The sequence below is a fragment of the Phalangium opilio genome, unplaced genomic scaffold (genome assembly GCF_054372755.1).
Source record: "Phalangium opilio isolate 3A_F unplaced genomic scaffold, DU_Popi_V2 ptg000031l_1, whole genome shotgun sequence".
NCBI lineage: Eukaryota > Metazoa > Arthropoda > Arachnida > Opiliones > Phalangiidae > Phalangium > Phalangium opilio.
Window position 1 is genome coordinate 14,517,652 of NW_028324158.1, and position 21,535 is coordinate 14,539,186.

At 33.5% G+C, this 21,535-nt stretch overlaps 1 protein-coding gene across 3 annotated transcripts in view; it reads right to left on the reverse strand.

Annotated features, from left to right (window-relative positions):
* The window catches only part of LOC149690874 (uncharacterized), a 158,868-nt gene that overhangs the window by 107,551 nt on the left and 29,782 nt on the right, over positions 1 to 21,535 (reverse strand). The window contains exon 1 of one of the 3 annotated variants that reach the window (XM_089870552.1): positions 18,780 to 19,590. The exons of the other annotated variants lie outside the window; for them this stretch is intronic. Within the exon in view, the coding sequence (XP_089726678.1) occupies positions 18,780 to 18,967 (188 nt within the window). The 5' untranslated portion in view covers positions 18,968 to 19,590. Of the gene's footprint in view, positions 1 to 18,779; positions 19,591 to 21,535 lie in introns of those variants that run through there. 3 annotated transcript variants of the gene reach the window in all.

Below are 21,535 nucleotides of genomic sequence, written 5' to 3' on the forward strand. Positions count from 1 at the left end.
CGAAAGCGATAAACAAAATTAAGGAAATATACCAAAATCCTGGTCGTGATACGAGAAATGAACTTCAGAATTTTTAAAAATATCATTTATAATATTTTAAATTTAGCTCCGAAAAAAAAATAAATAAAAATTGTATATTAAGATATCTCACCCTGAAAAATCAATACTCAAAACTATATATAAAATTTCATTTGAAATTGGAATGAACTAGATATTTGCTTACACTCAAATCCCTAAAACAAAGAAACTCTTATTGCGCGGTGCGATAAAACCAAAACTGACTTTTATCTTATCAGGTTATTCTAAATCGTAAAGGTTAAGTAAGTATTACGATCGTGAAGTTTTCTTTGCGAATATGAAATATTGCACGGTTTTTGCATCAAATCTTGATTATACTAAAGATAGTTAGTCCCTTTGAATTCAAAGCGAGAAAGCACGTATAAATAATAAATATTTTAAGAGATAAATCCTTTTGGAATAAATCCGCGACCCAATGAACCTTCGAAGAAAATTAAGTTAATATAAATTAATTAAAAAAATATTTTGCATTAAAATTAATATCCATTGTTTCCCCCTTATAAAGGAGGTTAAAATATTTTTAAATAATTATCCAGATGAAAAGAACTATGCCTCTAGTTGTATTTCAAAATATTTTAAAAGTTTAATGGAGCGTAGGAAATATAAAAGATCCTTAGAACCTTGTCAATCAAAGACGCCGTAATAATCTCTCAAAGGCTTAAACGGTTAAATAAACCGATGGCTATCGGATCATACAGCCATAATCTCATTTCTTATACACGTGTAGTCCCATACATAAACCATTAAGTTTAACAAATTCCGGCTTATTGTTAAGTTAAAATACGAAATGCATATCCTAAATATTACGGTGTTATTGCGTTACCATAATATGGTATTTAACCATTTTAACCCTAGCATGATAAATTATACGCCTGTAATCATATTTATTTCTAGGACTATGGGGATTTTCATATTTAAAGAAACACGGACTGAAATTAAGTTACATCCGGATTGGCTTTTCGGAACCAAAATAGAAAAGAGGAAAAAAATAAAGCCGCGTAGTGATACAAGCGATTAAAATAGTCCTGGATAACAGCGTAAATAATCGAAAATTACTCGCAAACACCCAAAAACTTTACAAAATTAGGGTGTGCGATACAATTGAGAATTTCAAGAAAAAAAATAAAACGCCAATTACGTAATGTTTAACGGTTGTCTAAAGTTGATTTTTACGTTTCACTTTGATTCCAAAATTTTCTTTCAGCGTTTCAATAATTGTCTAAATTATACATATATATCTCCCCTTCAAAGAAAAGCCTTGATTTTATATACGATACAATTTTTAAACCCCTAAACTAAATTACAAATGCAGCAACTAAATTCGTTCTACTTATTATTATTTATGAAAATATATTCAACATAATAATAAAATAAAGAATTAAAAAAAAAAAAAAATCCGAGATTAGCTATAGGTATATGTAAAAAGGAATTGAGAAAGAGGGTGTCACTGTTTTAAGTTCAAAAAATAAATTTAAAAATTAAATTTGAACCCTCGATCTGTTATAAGATTGTAGTGGGCATATATGGATATTAAAGGGGCCAAAACAAGCAATAGGCGTCCACCAAACTAAATGAGAATAGCCATTTGTCATGTCAATTCTTAAGAAGCTGGGAATATCCGCCCAGATACTCTATCCTACACTACAGCCACCGAGACATTTGCAAAATAATACAGTATAATATCAAATGGAAATTGAACGTAAGAAACCTAACCCCCGGCAGAAATACAAATATATCCCGATATCCTTAAAGATTAAAATAAATAATAATTCAAAGAGGGGATATTCATAAAGAACGTGTCGCAATCCAGCCCTAGAATCACGGGGTCAAAAGCTAAAGAAACAACTGGGGATGGAGGGAACATTAGTAAATAAGGCCTTCAACAAATTTAAAAAAAAATTCAAAATTTTTCTAAAAATTCCAGACATATTTCTTCTCCTTGATGAAATCTCAGTTGATAAGAAAAATAGGTTTACAACTTCAACCTAAATTCATTCGAAAAAGCAAGCTAAAATAAATATATAAATAACCCAAAACAATTTGTCTTCTTTTTCACTAAAATACTTAATTTTAAAATTATCTGTTGAAAACCGAAAGTTGTCTCGCGAACTTAGCTATGACTCGGCGCTGGAATTTGTTTGTATAAATCTAACCTGTAATGACCTTTGGTGTTTATTATAAATCCAAGGCAACCCTTAATCTATCTTTAAAATCGTGCATGTTTAAAAAAAAATAAAATAACTAACATGATTAATGTATAATCACGAATAAATGTATAAAAGCGCGCACTAAGCAGACTACTCGATTATATAATTTTTTAACGCCCTTTGCTCGATGCGATAAATGTTGGAGTTGGGAGTTGGGGTTACGAATTAACCTTGAATAAAGAAAGAAAGGGGGTTCAATCTCCTGAAGGGTAGTAGTTTGACCTTTCCCCAAATCTAAATTAAGGGTGCAAAATCATGAATGTCTGCCTTTATGCAAATAAGATTAGATTTATCCAAGTTTATTTAAAATTGCCTTAAGGCGAATATGGAGAAACTTACGCGAACATCGACATAATACGAGGCGAATATTCGTATACAGTATTTTGAATCGGTGACACTATAAAAACCGACACGGTACTCTCGGAAATACGCTAACCTTTTCAGATACGCCCCAAAAGTATGCCTATATAGTCTATACCCCTTTCATAAATTTATTTTTTATAAAAAAGTTGAAATCCTCGAATTAGATTCGGACCGGGATGGTGATAGAAGGAAATTCGTCGGTAACTTTATATAAGAGACCACCTACGGACTGAGCATGCTTACGGATTTGGTTTGAAATTTCAGAATCAGAACTTTATGGCAAGAAAAAAGAAATCCAAGCATATTATTCGAAACAAGTTATACATATAATACTTGTAACAGAGTTGCAACCAAAATTTCAAATTGAAATCCTGTAATTTTAGATGTCAACAGTAGGCCTATTTTTCCCCAAGTATTATCGATCTCTTCAGTTAATTAAGTTTCGAAATGATCTATTCTATAGTTTAGGTTTATTAGAATCTCATTTCGGAATTCACTCTTCGTCACTAAATCAAGTTTGTTATAGAAAACTGTTGAAAATTACCCGAACTTGAACCACACACAAAAAAAAACTGGCTAAGCCCGAAGGTAAAGAAGAAGGTTTAAAAGTGGTCACGGCGCGCCGCGTGGCGCTATGATAAGATATTAGTATTAATACTCGATTAATAAATATTCCGCACTTGTATATCAAGATAACTAACGATTTTCAGTTAAAAAAAACTACACTAATAAATTGAATTTTGTGAAAAATCGCTTCTGAACAATTACTTTTTCAAATTACCAAAAACGAAGGAAGAATGAGGGGGGGAGGGATATAATTTTAAAAGGGTTGTGAAAACTAAGCACTGAACTATCATATCAATTATCAACCGAATTGATTTTCATTCATCTTCACTTTAAAAACCTAAGAATTATCACCCAAGATTGAAAGATCGTATAAGACCCGAGTACAAAATAAAAAATATCTGCGCGAAATCAATCGTTTTGGCACGTTTTTTCCCGGGCTTTTATCAAAAAGATGATTATCCGAAACTCACGCGCCAGACGGATTCGGTTAAATCGATTTTAATCCGGATTCCTTTTAACGGATTCGAGGATTCAAGGCGATATATATCGATATCCGGTAGAATCGAATCGATACGGTTAAATTCGTTACGGGAGATCAAAAAAATCCTTGACAACTATACACGAATAATATCGGGGCGATCTTTTACAATTCCCTTCATCAAAAGGTGAAATAGGGTTCAAGAAATGCTAAGCCTTTTTATTTATATAATTTTTTTTTATATAGAAAGTAATGTACGCATTCCCGCCTTTAGGGTGGTGGATTTTTTAGACAAGAGTTAGAAGTTCTTAAAAGCAGTAGGCCGTGAAATATAATTTATTTACAAGGCTTGACCATAAGTTGGTGTTGCTCGCTTGAAATATCACGGTGGTCAAATATATAGTGTTTACCGCGATACGGTTTACTTGGGGTTAAAAATATTTAAACACAATATTATATTTCTCAGCTTATAATTTAATTAGAAGTACGTAATATTGAAGTAGATAATTTCCCTGTCATTTAGCTCCAATTAGTAATTATTCTAACGGGGTTTAAATATTTTCACACTAAATACTTCCTACTTTGAATAAATATAAATATAAAATGTCCCAAATTAAAGCGTAGGAAACTCGAGTTAATTTAAAAGAACAACGTAGAGTAATAATTAACTACATGAGACACCGCCGTTATAATTTCAAAAACCCCAACCAAAATCAACACTTCTAATCATACCTAATTAAAAGTAGCGCCATTTACGCAAATTATCTCCTTGAAGAGAACAATACACTATTACAACGTAAACTATAATTAAATCAAGAAATAGAGACGATAATTTATCTAAATAATAATAAGTAAATAAATATATACGAGGTCAACTTAACTTAAACCCTCAACTCACCAGCATCCAAAAGTAATTAAAAAAGTTAACAACGATATAAACTGGATGATAACGGTCGTTGCATCTCTTAGAAAAGGGGAAACTGCGAAGGAATTAAGTTGGAAATTTAATGGGACCCCAAGAGATGGGCGGAGTTAGGGTGATTAACACTCAAAAACGGGGGGTCAAGTTAAACTAGTTATATATTAGCCAAACGTCGAGCAAATGCCAAATTAATCCGTTATTATCACTCACTTTCTAAAAAAAAAATTAACCGAAAATTCGACATCCAATTTAACGTACCTCGAGGTCGCTCATCATCGGAAAATTATTATATAATTATAACCGTTATACATTCGTGAATTTATTAAAACGACCTCCTGAATAAAGACATTCGTTATAAGAAACGTATTACCCGAGTTTGAAGAAAAACCGCAATATTCTAAGAAAATAAATTCATGGATACGGGAATTCTTAATAATTACTTCTAAGAATAAGAAATTAAAATAACCGTAAATATTCGACTGGTTCCTTTTTAATATATATATATATATAAATACTTAAAACATTGTTATTATTAAAAACAAAGGTTATCTCGAGGCGGAATCAAATTTAACATCTCATTCTTGAGTGTAGGCTCGTAGTTTATCAATATATAAGGCCCGGTTAAGGATTTGAAAAACCAGTCATCAACTTGAGAGAGAGAGGAGAGATGAGTTAATACCAAGATCATTTAGTATCCCTTTAATCTTTCACTAATATGAGCGATACGTTAAAAAGGTATCGCTCTATCCCGCTGTCATTGTAAGTTATGCGGTTTAGCTCTTGGGTATCCCGATTTTTTTTGCAAGTTGGTTTCCAACTAGAATCTAGTTTTGAAAATGTTCCTACCCCCTACGGTAGCAATTATAAAATCCAATAAGACGGGTTTTCTCCAACCAATCACTTCCCTTTTAGCTTCCTCTCTCTCCCCAAGATGAACCGAAGAAGTGCACAAAAAAAAAACCAACACTTAAAAATTTAAAACTTTCTGCAATTAGAAATTCCATAGGAAGGGAAACCGAATGTTTCGATACTATTTTTAGAGTGAAAAAGTCTCGTGGGCATTTCTGAAAGATGTCCTTGGCTTTTATAGAGTCAATAAGAATTGATAGGACACCGGTAACCCCAAGGGCAATAATACGTTTATTTAAAAAAAAAACTCTATCCTCCCCAGAAAACTTATCGAAGATTATCACAATTTCTGTATTGAATAAGGGACTAGAGTCACGATGTTAAAATGGTATTACCGTTCTCCTAGCTTTTCCAACACCCTAGACTAATCGCTAATGACACTGGATCGAGGGGTAGCTAGGGATGCTGACTTAAACCACGAGGAAGTGCGTTAAGGAATTTAAAAAAAAATAAAAGGAAAAAAAATCAATCTGAAAATTGATGATTTAAAAAAAATACTCGCTATGATTTGTAGTGAAATCGTGAATTGACGTACAATGTCCCCAATCTGACACATGGAATTAATACATTAATATTTAAAGCAGCGCTGCTACAATAGATGGAAATAATTGACAAGCGTTTAATTCCTAATATATAGACACTAACATAATTTAAGCTAATTAAAAGCTTATGTCCCTCAAACTCCGTAACTAATTATGAATAGTAAAATATGTCAATAAACTCATTTCACGGACTACAATCATTGTCGTCCAATAAATATATAAAAACACACGTCCTATCCGGTCCGTTTTGTATGCGCAAAATAATGACCAGAGCATTTTTTTTCATGTATTCGTTCTATTATTTGATTCACAATCGCGGCATGACGTTCTTCCCAGTCATATTTCCCACGAACGAAGTCCATAACTCAAGGTCCCATGACTATATACTTTATTGGCTAGCAATAGATGGGCCATGTTCTACTCCACCCCTGAATTTTTACATATCTCAAGTTATACGCTTCTACAGAACTCAATCGCGTCAGAATCAAGATGGATATACTAAAGTTGTTTATCATTAAAATAATTTTTTTTAAGGTAATATTTTTTTCATTCTGTACGTACGCCTACGGTATTAGTTACGCATGCGTAATCGTTTCCAACTGGGATAGAAGAAACAGCGCCGAGAGAGAGACGAATGTATGTATACACTCAAATTTTACGCCAAGAACCTATTTTACTCGCTCCGCTGATCCTAATAATGAATTGTTCATAATCAAAACATTACATGTTCGAGTCAGTCAGTTCCCCTTGCGGGCACCAATCAGATTTAAATCGCTCTAACCGAATATTGTAAAAATGCAATTCCATATTGAACGTAATTTCGAAATAAGTTTTGAATTGGAAATTTTACACGCTTATTCATACGCCCATTTATATAATTTTTTCGGCTTAAAAACACTTTCACTAATGATTAGAGTTCACTGTCATGCCTAGATTAGTATAATTTTACTCGAATACAGTAGTTTTTCTCCTACAAAAAGGTAGTTTTTCAATCCAACAGATTTTTACTACTGAAGTAGAATCGTACTATCTAATAGAGAGCTAGCTTTCCTATGATTTGTGAGACCATATTGATGGATTAAAGGCAGGAAGAAAACCCACCACCAATATGGTTGCCAGATTCTATGGTATGACGTCATATTCACCCAAATTATTAGAACTTTTTCTATTTAAATTTCTTCATCTTCCCTTTCAAAAATTCACAACAAACTACAAGGCGGTTAATCTTAACCACGTATCTCAGTCAGAATTTTAGAACTAGTTTTGTAGCAAAAATAATTACTTTCAAATATTGGTATATTTTCGAAAAAAAGAAAAAAAACTTTAGTCTAAAAAAAGGAAAGATTCAACTATTTAAAAGATAAGCATCTTTCCGGGATTAGAGCGCTCCTAACTTAACTTAGAAACGGCGACGCGGTCCTCGCGGTAAACCCGCCTCGAGTGAAACTTAAAACTGAAAAAGAAGTTAATACAAAATACTTGGAAAATTATTTTTCCACACACAAAAAAAAGAAGAAAATATCCGGTTTAATATTTCAAAGTCAACTTAAGTCTGGAGTGAAACGAAACTAGTTTAGAATTAAATTTAAATAACGAAAAGATAAAAGTAAAGTCAAACTGGAACTAGGCGAGCAGTTTGTCTACAAAAATAGAGCCAATGAGCGGGGGAAAAGAGACTTAATCTGATTGGTCAAAGTTTTAAGTAACTCTCTTGAATTTTAAATAATTTCGCTACCGTTATGTTACGGACAACATAAACTCGAGGTTGTGGACTGTTTTTTGAATAACAAGCTCGGTTTCCTGTTCTCTGGGAGGATATTTTCCCGGCATTCCTTTCTATTTTAATAATAGGTTGGCTCTCTCGAGTCTGTCTTCAGAGTTTTAAATTTAAAATCTTTCTCGTCTCAAACTTGACCAATGTGTTATTAAAACGTTTATTTTCACACACACTCAGCGAGAGAGAGGGAGAACTGGTATATTTCGGACACGTAATTTTAGGGTTTAAGGAAAACCCGCCTTGAATTCTTTGTTAACAAATTAAGTTTATCTTCTTTGTAATTAGAATTTAAACCGGCGAGCTTTACTTTTTTAAATTATATAATTTCGTAGGTGCTTGAACTAAGCCAGGTTGATAAAAATTAAATATTAAAATTGGAGGTAAATATAACGCCCTGTTCGCACGTAAATTATTGTTATCTTATGACTCTTCCCACGTGGGGGACTAAAGTAGGCGTGCCCAACTCTAAGCTCCACCCATTATGGACCTACACATAGGGTATATGTGAAAATACCTCGCGTTAAATTTGTTCAAGGATTGAATAATTTTCTTAGATATTTTAGGTACCTTATTTGGAATTTTTTTAAGCCTAACTCCATTATAATAGGTAAAAACCCATCAAGATCGCAAAAACCTACGTCATAAAGAGTCGTGACTGTAGTCCAATCACGTGCGGGGAGGTAGCCAAAAAGATATATACATATATATATATTTTGTTAATAACTAATAACTCAAAATTTTGGTAATATTTTTGCCAGACCAACGCAAAGCAGACCTTACCCCGGTGTCTTTAGGTACATCGAAACCTAAATTTCTAGTTTTCACGAAGGAAGAAGACCAGTGTTGTATAGACGTGGAGGCAAAGAAAAAGAAAAAGCTGGTCAGAGATTATCGACGTTAAAACGTGCTCAACTAGATAGGTTTTATAAAATACACTTTATAGAAATCGAGTTTTGAGTTACGTAATGCGTCTATAAAAGACCCCGAGGCTGACTTTGAATTTGAAAATATTCTTCAACGTCCATGCAACTTCAAAATGTTCTCCGTATCCTAGGCAAGAGACCCGCATGCTGCTACCTAGCTTAGTACCGGAGTAAAAAGAAGCGGTTTTAATTGGTTCACTTTTTCCAGCCGCTTACCTTAGTCGATGCTTTCGTGACATTACGTAGTATCTACCCGACACCTTTAACTTAAGTTATAAAGGAAAAGTAGACCCCAAACAAACTAAAATTGCCACAAGATTCGAGCTCCTTCGTGGCACCACAATTTTAATTTTTAAATATTCATCTTATTTAAGTGTACTATTCCTTTAACATTTTGACGTGGAGGTACTTTTCCTTCAGCGAGGGCAAAAAACCCTCCATCTTAACGTTGAGTTCTTAGAAAAACGCGGCGTGCGGCGGCAGACGGCAAAAACCGATCGGAAGTTAATGGGCGAAAAGATTTTTTGAAAGTCGGTTTTTTTTTCTTTATAGGTAAAAAAGAGGGGTCATTCTCTGTATAGAATGTGACTCTTCGATTCAAAGTACTTCTTGTTTTTGACGCTACAGAATATTTAACTCTTGCCGAAGTGAAAGGCAAAGAAAAATTAAACTCGTTTCGCCAGGGATGAAAATGGTTGTTACATACTTTGAATATCTAATGATGTAACGATGTTACTGAAGAAAGTTTTTGACTTTCACGTTTTGCAGTTTCGACAAATTGGTTTCGAATGTTTTGGGCACAATTCTGAAGGGAGGTTGAAACGATATTTCTACTAAATATAATTTTGCATCCCAAAAAATAGGGGGTCCATAAAGAATCTTGCAAAAAAAAAAAAAAAAAAAACACCACAAGAATTAAGAGATACAACTACTTAAGACTTATTACCAAAGCTTGGAAATTCTTAACCATGATTCAAGGGGGGTGTACCATCTGGGCCGCATGAAAAAGGATACCAAAAGAAAACTATGGCATGAAGGGCTATTAGAAGTACTTGACAGGATCGTGGCTGTAAGGCGTTCTCATTAGGAGTTTATTACTTTAAAAAATCCCCTCTACAGCTCATGATTTAATATCAAAAAGAATGCTTTGAGAGGCGGAAGACCCAGAAGGAGAGAGACCCTACATCATTTAGACGTTAACCCCTTACAGGAATTATAACTTAACATCATCCGCGGGGTTACGCGAGGTGCCTCCTTATAAAAGGGGCCAGACGCGTATCACCTGGTTTCGTCTCAACGCACGCCATCAAAGGGATTATAAAATCATAATTGTCTTCTGGACAATTTTATTAGAGAAATGATGCTCCTAGCTACCCCTTTCATAATCACTTTAATCAAGTTATAAGAATAGCATTGTCAAGGTAAAACAAAATGGAGCGCGCGCGTCGCGTGACCTCGAATGATCACGAGCGGAAAGAAACAATAAGAGGAGGCAAAGACATTTCCTTATGGAAAACTTCATCCCTAACAATGATATCAATTTTCTATACGAAACAAATAGGGTAGGAGGGGGATAATGAAGACCAATTTGGGGTAAAATTCTTTGGCGCGAGACGCGAGGGCGCCTTTATTGTTTCAAAACACGTGGTGGTGATGATGATGATGAGGGCGCGCATCCTTTCATTATATTTATTATAAAGTTAGGTTTACGCTAGGAGGTCTAGCTGTTTCTAATTAAAATCTTATTTTTTTCACCCCAAAAGAAAATTTTTTAGAAGTAGGAAAACCCAATTTCCCTCGCACTGTATTTATTATTTACTGAATAATATTATTGGGTAATAAGTCGCGAGTTGACTTAGTGTGGATATCCCTTCCTAGACCAAGCTTAGATTATTATACCTCATTTTGATTTTAATTTTTAATTTCAAAGAATATTCCCGAAAATTCATTCATACGCACATTTAGGGTACTGTCAAATCAGTTAAAAATAAAAAACCTTACACAATACCGTATTTTCTGAAAAGAACTATTATAAATGAACAATTAGTAGTTAAATTAATGATAGTAACCGGTTTAACTAGAGTATAATACGTTACGAAAAAAACCCTCAAAAAACCAAGCGAAAAGAAAATAAAAACCCCTTTTCCCTTTAACAATAATAACATAACGATCCAATTAAAAATGGGACTGAATTTTTTAGCACCTAATTCCAAAACAAATTTTTCTTATTTCCTTGTGGTTTAGAAAAGGAACCACACCAACGTGTCAAGCAAATCAAAATGATCTCTAATGTTGCCACCCTAAACATGGCATTAAAACTACTTAGATTTAAAGCGACAGTGAATGAAGTCAAAATCTAATTCTAAACAATTCAGTAAAAGCGTGTAGATAAGTAATTTTCCTTCACGTTCCCTTACCATTAAAAAGAATTCTGATTAAGATGTTAGAAAGTGATTATCACAAACAAACTATAAATAATAAATATAAAGAAATTATATACTTAAAAACAACTTAAAAATCGTTATCGATAAATAATCGTTCCGTGTTAACAACACCCAACGATAAATGATCGCGATATTATTTTTTAATATTATTATTGTTGTCTATGGGAGCTGGGAACATTTTTTATTTTTTACATCGATAAAAATTCAATCCATCTTGTTTCCTTCAAATATATTTTTTTAAAAAAAAAAAACTTCCGAGAAAAACAAAACCAAAAACAATTCCTGTTTTTTTCTTCGGAAACAATAGAAAACTTGATACTTAAGCCAAAAAAAATTCTTATCTTTAATAGTAGCGTATCCCACGGTTTAATTTCTAACGAAACATTTTAGTTTTTAAAACCATTTATAAGATTAACGTTTAAAATGAAGTATTTTTAAAAAAAATTCTTATTTAAAAATCAACTTAAATCAGAATAATTTAAACGTAGTTCGATAATCCCAACAGCTAAGGTGTAATTTTGTTCAGTGAACCTCTTCACTCTCAAAAACACCAAAACCCCAAAATTAAACCCTTTATATCAACCTAACATTAATCCCTTATTTAATTCACATTAAAACGTAACTTTCACTATCCGTAAACCCCGTTTCCCCTTGAACATTCTGAATGACCAGTTCAATACAAGTCGATACTGAAGTTAACTCCGCAGCTAGCATTAAAAATTGGTCTAAAACCAAGTTGTAGATCTCTTTATAAAATATCTAATAATAATAATAATAACCGTCATCATGATAGCAAGATATCTGTAATAAAAACCCAAAGGAGGGGCAATGCATCTTGGGAAGGTTGGTATGGCGGAACTGGTATATCCGTTGAAATAGCCCCTGGACATTGAATTCCATTAAAAATTATTATTTTCTTAAAAAAATAAAAAATAAAGCTACATACAGAGTAAGGTAATTTAAAGAAAAAAAAAAAAGCTAAAACTTATCTATAATGATATATTTCCTAATTTAATTAAGGTGTAGCGAGCGATCTGATTATTATCTGTGTCTGAAGTGTTATTGACTATTTTACACCGCGGGGAATGTTTGTTAAGTTCACATTTTAATCTAGATATGTTTAATTTATTAATAAAAATAAATAAAAAATAGATATTAGAAATTAATTAGTCTGTAATAATTTTGTTAAAGTAAATATTCAAGAGATAATGAAATAAATAGGGGAATTTTTCACGACGAGTAACTAGTAATTTGTAGTCGTAAAACTTTCGCAAAATCTCTCTCCCGATAACTTTTTAGGTATCGGTTTTTCGAGACCACATCGCTATGGTTGTCTTATCAGTCACGAATTTAACATTACAAGTATCACTGTTAAAAAACACGATACCCAATTCAATCTAAATTTCGTGATCTTTCCACCATTGCGAAGAATTCAAAGTCCAATTAAACGCGATAAAGTTAGAGCTAAAATACGCTGGCATTATAACAGAATTGGTCCATCCACGGGGTTAGTTATTTTAAATACTAAAGAGTCTCTAAAATTCTTAAAAAAAAAATTTTTGGCGATGTGATGTAGGATTTCAGATTGGACTCTGGGGATTCAACCAAGCGTATAGAAGACAATTAAATTGGCTTGGTCTTCCTTAATTATAGTCCAGTCTCTCCTTATCTTTCTCGTGATGGAATGCGACCCCTGCACGCATTGGTCTCCTAAAATCTCCGGACCATCACATTCCCCCAACCACTTGTCCCTACCCCAAAGTTAAAACACGTTCCATAAAAGGCCTACACCTTACTGCCAAGTAAGATAAGTTCACTATATACGTAATTTCAACCTTGAAATTGGTAAGAACGGCGTAGAAAAAACCTTGATTTATACAACAATCCAAGCCTGAATTAATATACCTAATGCGGTATTTCTATTACAACATCGAGTTAAATTTTTACCGCCTTTCGTAGAATTAAAAATTCAAGTTCTACCATAGCGTTAAGTAATTATAGAATTATCATTAAAAATATCCTATCTCGAGTTAAAAGTTTAGTCGAGTGAACTTGAACCGGCTGTCACTATTTTGTCTTTAAAACTTTTGTCTCCATTTAAATTAGAGCGTTATTCAAATTAATTTTAAGGAAGGGTTTGTCCCGGAAAGCAATTAATTTGAAAGAAATTCTTTAAACATTTTTAAAAAGAATTGAAACTTTTCAGGGCTAGACACTTTTAGTGACAGCCGTTAATTTTCCGAATGACTTAAAAGAAAAGGGTCAGGTCAGACAGGGCCAAATTGTAAAATTAAAAATGAAATAAAACTAATTAAACAGTTAAGAAGACGTTTCGATCAACGAAACATTTGTAGAAATGATGTCAAATACATATTTTTTAAAATTCGGCCTGCGTGTACACCAATGGGAAAAAATTCACATTAAATACACTGATTGAAGATAAATGAGGTACCTTTTTTTTTAAACAAAAAATTTGTAATTAGGGTGATGGTATTTTTTCCTCTTAATTAAATTATCTAAATAGAATACTGGAAAATCTGTCGGCAAGAAATTTTTTACCAAGCCTGGAATTTTTTGAGGAATTTCTACAAATCCTTTTATTCTTGTTTAAAAAATTCACACCCGACTTATTTCCCCGGCGTCTTTTGAACAAATTTTTTATTTTCTCTTTACAAATGTCTATGGAGAAAACTAAATAGTAAATACCCGATGAAAAGGAAAAAAAAAAGAAGTGTGAACTAAACATTCCCACGACTAAACCCGAGTTAAATTGAAAGAGCGACTATAACTCTTTTACGCAGTACATATTAACGCTAAGACATTATCAAGTTAAGATGTCGAAATATTTCAGGGGGAAACGTATCCTATAACACAAGCAAACAAAGTCTAGCAGCAAATCTTAAGAACTTTTAAGTCTCAAAGATATTGAGATAAGGAATATAAAGCAACTCCTAAAATCAACGCAAGCAATTACTAAATAAACTACGCGACGTAATACCTCTTCCCATTCCTTAACATATTTTCTTTCGTTAGTTAAGTTTTCCCAGCGGAAATGGGATAAATGTTAAAACGTTTATTCCACAAAAAAAAATAAACCGTTCACCAATTCAACTTTGCGAGATACCCACTTAACTTAGCGGAGGTATCCCTACGCCTTAGTATAAACTGCAATGAAATTATAACCAGGCGGGTATTTGGCAAAAACTAAATATTTGTTATGGAAAGTATAGTCGAGACTATGGAAAAATTTGAATTCCGTGGTCTGAAAACCTTCTCACTTCTTAGTTAAACAGTCAAATAAATCTGTCTTGAGATTCTGATTCATAGGGTAGACTTACAAAAAAATAAGGGAAGCGTGGGGATCGTTATTTCGCCATGTTTTTGGCAAGCGGATCCTTGAAGGTCGAGAAGTTAAAATATCCCCTCCCTTAAGGGAAAGTATAAGCATTAAATCTCGTTGCCTAATTATCATTAAATTACGTAATTAAGTCTAAAAATTATTATTTCATTCTTTTCGTGTAAGCTTCCCCAAGGTTAATCGTTAAAACTTCACGAAGATCACGATTAAACTATAGCGTGTAGTCCCGATTTGCAGCCGCTAAGTATAAATTTCAAATTTTGTCCTAAATGTTATTTTCTTTTTTAAAAATTAAAAAATAGAAGGCTACTTGCTTTTTTAAGTGTTAAATCTACTTTATATCACTCCGCTTTAAAATAGGGCGTAGAATCATTTCCGACTAGGAAAAAAAAGGCATATTTTCAAACACGGTGAAATAAATAAAATTTAAAAATCAAATGTAACGATTTGAAACCATATTTAACCTTGACGCGAGTTCTTTTCTAATCATTTATCTCCATTGCAAATTATAGATTGGTACTAGAACATTATTATATCCTCTAAGGCAGACATATACTGGAAATTCGAAACATTATAGGTCTATAGCCTAAGTTATAGGGTTAGAGAAAGATAAAAAACCCATAATAATACAGCTATAGTCGAACTAAGAATATCCAATGATACATATTTTTTGTGTGGGTATAGATTTTTAGAAGCAATTTAAAAACGAGGGGAACTAAAAGGAGCCGAGATGTCTCAAAAAATTGAGTTTAGGCACAATACGCGATTTTCAAATTCCATTGTATATTTTTAAGGGAAAGCTAATGGCGTTTTTTTCTCTAGAAAAAACAACTTGTATATTGAATTTTCATACATAAATTTTGACTTGGGACATAAGTCTATAACGCTACGCCGGATATCATTTCCTTAAAGGTTCACTAACACAATAGAAAGAAATTCGGGTGAACAGAGCCGAACCACATACTAAAATATTTCATGAAATTTGATATTAACCTAACAGGCAATGAACTAAGCGGGTTCCGAGGGGCTACTCACTCTCCGATACCCCTTGTAAGAGCTAACTAAACCCACGACATTATATTAAGCTAAGCGATTACCCCCTCGGTTCCTCCATCGAGTTACCACCCCCTTTACTGATGTAAAGGGGGTGGTAACTCGATGGTTGGTTCAAGTATTTTTCACGAATTCATTGTTATCAAAATGGTCTAATGGAATTCAACCTAGGGGGGGGGGAGATGGGGTAAACGGTCACGTGCCTGAGTCGATTAGGCTTAAATATAAATGAGGTGTCATTGTATCGCATTCATTTGAAACCCCAGCGCGAGCGCCCTCGCAAAAATGTACACCGATGAACTTGATATGATACTACAGTTAAAGCCATAATCCAATCCATAAACAGCACCATTAAACCCTCATAATCCCCGCCCTTCTCACTTAGTCTAATCTTAAATTGAAAAAGTTCGTCCTTCACAACAACAAAAAAATTATTCTAAGAAAACTTCGTGAATCTTTGTAATTCTTTTTTCCATTTCCTAATGGGTCAACTCGAATGGCCGTTTAGAGGCTGGTCACCAGGACCACTACATTTAAAAAAGAAAAAACACTATACAAGAACAGTACGGTACCGCGCCCGAGCACGAAATAGTTCAGAATAATAAAATAAAATAAAAATTTAGTAGTTACACCCGGTTGCGACTATTATATCATATCATGTTACATATGGTCCACATTTTCTTATTTCTTTTAAATATATTATATTTTTTTCATTATTATTATTATTTCAAAAATTAGGGTTTGGTTCCAATTATAAACTTCTTCAAACTTTAGCCTAAATTTTAAAACTGTCATAATCTTCTGAATATTTAAAATTTGTTCAATATTATCGAAACAAACATATATTTAATTCAATAATATATGGTCGAGGGGATCATCACTAAATTACAGATGTAAAATGTTACATATCCCTTTCTCCCACGCGTAAAGCCACCAGTGAATCCGGACTTTCAGAGGTTCACGTATACATTTTCTTAAAACTTTCACTTTTTAAAAAGGAAATTAATTAGGCAGGCGTAATTTCGTAAGAAAACCTCATGGTGGTCCCAAACCATACATACATTCATTAAACCTTCTTATCTTCCATACACAAAAAATGTTAAAAGCGAATTCGCCCATTTTGCCCTTGGAATTCTGAACCATTAGGTCACTCGAAATAAATCCACCCTGCAGATTGGACTAGAGTTAATTTTATGGATAGAGAAAAAATATATTAACTCGGTAATACTAAATGGCCCCCTTTTTCTCAACCTTAATCTTCATTGGGTCTACGGCTAGACCTTGAAACTTAATAACAATGCTTAAAGAAGCCCAAATTTACAATTGTGGATACTATAGCTGTCAAATCAGAGTTGAATTTCGAAATTCGGGGATTCATATCAGTAAGAGAATTCAATGGGGTTTTGGGGTAAAAATAAAGCATGGAAATTTGGCAGGTAGATACGTTTAAACGTACAGTACTTTAAAAAATATAGTGGTCGTGACGATCTCGTCAATCATGGATGATATAACAAAAACACACATTCGTCCTTGAACTGTTACGTAGCTGTTTTCTCATATATAAATTCAAATCCTTTTTCTATATATATGAACACGTGGAGATGAGATGGTTGAGATACTCTCCTAAGCATACCCAATAATTAAATAAATCTATTTAAGATAACCGTCGTACACTTGAACCACCTTATCTACGATCTAATTTAAATCATGCACTGGAACTTTTATCTGTTTATAAAATAACATAGTATCTATGAAGTTTCATAGTTTGTATATATTTTAAAATAAATTAAAATACCGTAATGCTAACAATATTTGTTTGGGTTCTTATACAGATTTATATTATAAATAGTTGAATAATACCAAATTGAAAAAAATAGAGTTACGGTTGAATAGATCCGTTGAAAACCATTCAAAAACTGTTTTAGAACTTACAACTAAAAATTGCGTTATATTCGAGGGTATACGGGGCAATATAAACCACCTTAACATAACATTCATGTACGATCCGAATTTATTCAAACACGCACGACAGTCAGTAAAAGTTGTGTCATCTAATGACATCACGTCGAGTAAATTATAATTAACTATTACCTTAAAAGGATAGGACTCAAAAGTAACAATACAGCGGTATAAAAATTTAACTAATTATGGGCGGCTTATATTGTTTGAAAATGCGGAACTTCGAGTTAACCCACATTTCTCAAACGAGAAAAAGAAAAATTATTTTACTTTAACGTAATTTAATATTAATTAAGATTAGCGTAATTTAGAAATAAAGCTAACATAAATTAAATTAACTTTTGCTCAATTTGTAATGACGTACGAATACGAAACTAGAACTCTATAGTTTCCTTCAAGAAATTTTTCGGATCAGCGACTTTAACGTATAGTCTATGATTATATTTCTATGATTATCGCCACAGTCTTCATTTGGTGGGCAAAAATGAAGACATAACACAGACAGAAATCCAAATATTATTATTAAATATAATGAAATTTCTCGTTAAATTTGGGCTTTAGAAATAAATAAATAAATTACGTATTTTCCTAATGAAAATTTATGATTTTGCCCTTAATTTATCTTGTCATATTTGGTGCCGTTGACATTTCAATTTAATTCGATCCGATACGGATTGTTGATTGGTAACAACCCACCCACCCCCAAAAGGAGAGAAATTGTTTATACATTTATAGTTATGCTGGTAGAGATGACACCATTTTGGGGTAAATCGCTTTTCACATCATATAGGGGGTGTAAATAAGATTATACAGGTAAATTAAATTGGAAGATTAAATACGGGTATTTACGCCTAATTATTATTAAATAAATTTGAAACCAAGGCTTAGGGAAATTATCTAATATATCTTAAGCCTATTTTAAAAATTGAAGTAGTAGTCCCCTTCAAGGCGAGTTCTGCAGTTCACTACTCGATAAAATTCCAATCAGGAATCAAACAAGGTAAAAGTACTTGACCAAGGCTTAGAAAGACTCATTCAAATACCCAAGTTAACAATATTTTTCCGACCCAACTATTGAAACGGTACAACTACGAATCAACCCTTTGGCTGTCAAAACAAACTCGAAACCTACGTGTTTAACATCACACTAGAGAGAGGGTGCACAAAACGTCAAAACTAACAACTTTAACTGAACGCACCTTTGATGATGAGGCTGATGATGATTAACTTGAACCTGTTGCAATTCGCGTTTAATACTCCTTCTAGGTCTAATAAATTGGTAGACACGTTTACGCGTACCTTTGGTCGTACCAACATCACCAACTCCGTTTAAATCCGTACCGGGACTCTTTTGATTCTCACTCTCATCGGAACTAAACGCCGGCATGTTGTCGGGTAATTGTAAACAATCGCGGTGGCGACGTTACCAACAACCGAACGTTACAACATCGCCGAACAACAACGCGGTGTCACTTGGCAACATGAACTTAGATTAAATCCACGGAATTACGCAAAACTTCATTGCAAAAAATAAAAATAAAAATCTAACACCAAAAATGTATTTTTCGTCGAAATTGACGGCAACCGGACATTCCCGTTCGGGTGTTACGTCGAGACTATCTTCACCTGACGTTCCTACAATTTTACCGAAGTAAGGGTAGGAACCAGCAGAAGCAGCAGCGTGCTTTCAAGTGGAGTATAGGAAAGCAGAAAAAAAATAACTGCCTAAGGGGGAAGTAAGTAAGAAAAAAACTACTTCGAAAAGTGGATAGAATCGGAGCTAGTGATGGTGGAAACACGTTTTTTCAGAGTCTTCACTCGGCTTGGTACATAGATGCTAAAGAAATAAAAACCTTTTGGCCAGCGAGGCCTATCTTCTTAACAGAGAACCAACCGGACTGGTCTGGTGTGTGATGGTGGCGGTGGTACATACACACACAAGCCAGAAGACTGGTGCTTGCATTTATTACGCGAACTTGGCGTGGTGAGGTACCACCAAAAAAGCCAAGCAGGTATATAGTGTCTACCCCCGAAAACTTTGGCTTGCTTTTCTAAACGCCTTCGGACCGACGTACCATAACCATAATGAACCATATATACTGACTGAAGCGAGTGTAGCGCCGCTCTCGAATACTTTACACCGTAGTCTCTTAGATGCTCTTTAAGATATCCTGGGCCTTAGACAATTTTAAAGGGGTAGTATCAAGAAATTTTATTTTCCAAATTTCAGAAATTAAAGAACGTTTGTTAAAGATCAGGACCAAACTATGACAATAACTAATGGCAATTGTAAATTGGTCAAGATATTGCTTGGGAACATTTTAACTTCAACTTGAGTCGGGTCAAATATGTGGCTACTTAAAACCGTGATACTATCACTTTACGATTCTCGGACCGAATATGAATTTTTAAAGTTTTTTTTTATAGATCTTAGGCCGGGATGCGAATAAGCAAGCGATCGGACCGGACTAAACTGCCCCTCTCTGTCTACACCCATCTTCACGAATTTTCGGTTGCCTAGCTTCTTTTTTCACTTTATTCTTATAAAGGGAGGAAAGTGTAAGAAAAAAAATGTTTAACCGCCGTCCGATATTGTTTGGCGAAAACTTCTCGCGCAAGACAATAAACTGTTTCTTTTTCAAATTTACAAAAAAACCTCCCTGGTCCCCCTGTTATTCTCTTTAAGACATTAAATGACAAGATGTAAGGGGGGATAATAACAATAAAAAACTCAGACTTCGTGATTAGACCTTTTTCACACTCCCGGATGATTAAACAATGGGTACTTCAATCAGGTGAAATATTGAAAAATGATTTCTACCTTTTTCTATAATATTCTATGCCAGAAACAAATCTACTTTAGGTATTGTATCTTTCTATAAAATATATATTAAAAAAAAAATACAACTTTTATTTCACTCAAATGGTGAGAAAATTATTTTATTAACCTAAAGATTTTTATCGATAAGTATTTATCGGCCAATAAATCTATAAGAGAGAGCTTATTGACCCACTATCTTTTTACCGATTGCCTAAAATGAGTTTTTATTAACAAAAATTCCCACCCCCTATTTTTTTCTTCTTCCCTTTTTCGTACCCCAAGCCGTTTAAAATATACCCCCAAATGGCGGCGGGGCAGAAATATAAGTGTATTGTTAAGAAAGGTTATTTTGGAAAGATTTCTCTGGCAAAGAAAATCGGTTCTTTTGAAGCCCTAAATCTCTCTTGAGTTTGAGTTTTCGCTTCAAGAGATGTTGGGGGACGAAGGATGGGTCAAAGTTAACCCCCACCCCTAAATAAGAAAAATGCACCACTGACTAAAGCGCAAAAAGCATGTGTCAAGCAACATGAGTAATAACATTCAACTCATAAATCAAATGTATTTAAGTACGAAGGTTTGTATTATTTGTCATATGGGTAATGATACCTTTCACGTTATCATCGCTGCTCGCAAGTACACTTCATTTTCAATGGTGAAAAATTAATCTTTTCCCATGAATTCATGCCTTAATAACCTTTAACCTCTGGGGTCAATGGTAAATCACTTTATAATAGCTAAGTTGTTTAATTAATAACGCGTTAAACCTTAAACAATAGCTTAATTACTATACAATTAAATCTAAATAACATCGCGCCTCTCATCGTATACCAATATATCTATCTACACTGTACAACTAATAGAATAATAATTAAACAGTAAAGAGCGGGCATTGAAGCGGGTCGAAACATTTGTTTCCTATACTGAAAGGAATTTCGCGCTCTTAACGGCCAAATTCTTAATTAATTAATTAAACCTGAAACGACGACCGAGTCACTTGATTGATAAAGCGGTTAACGGTTACCCAACAACCCTACCAATACTTTACCAATAATTTCTTTCAAGACTATTTAAAAAATTAAACAAAAGGAACCAGAACTATAATAATAACATTCCTATTTTCCTTTCCTTGTAAAA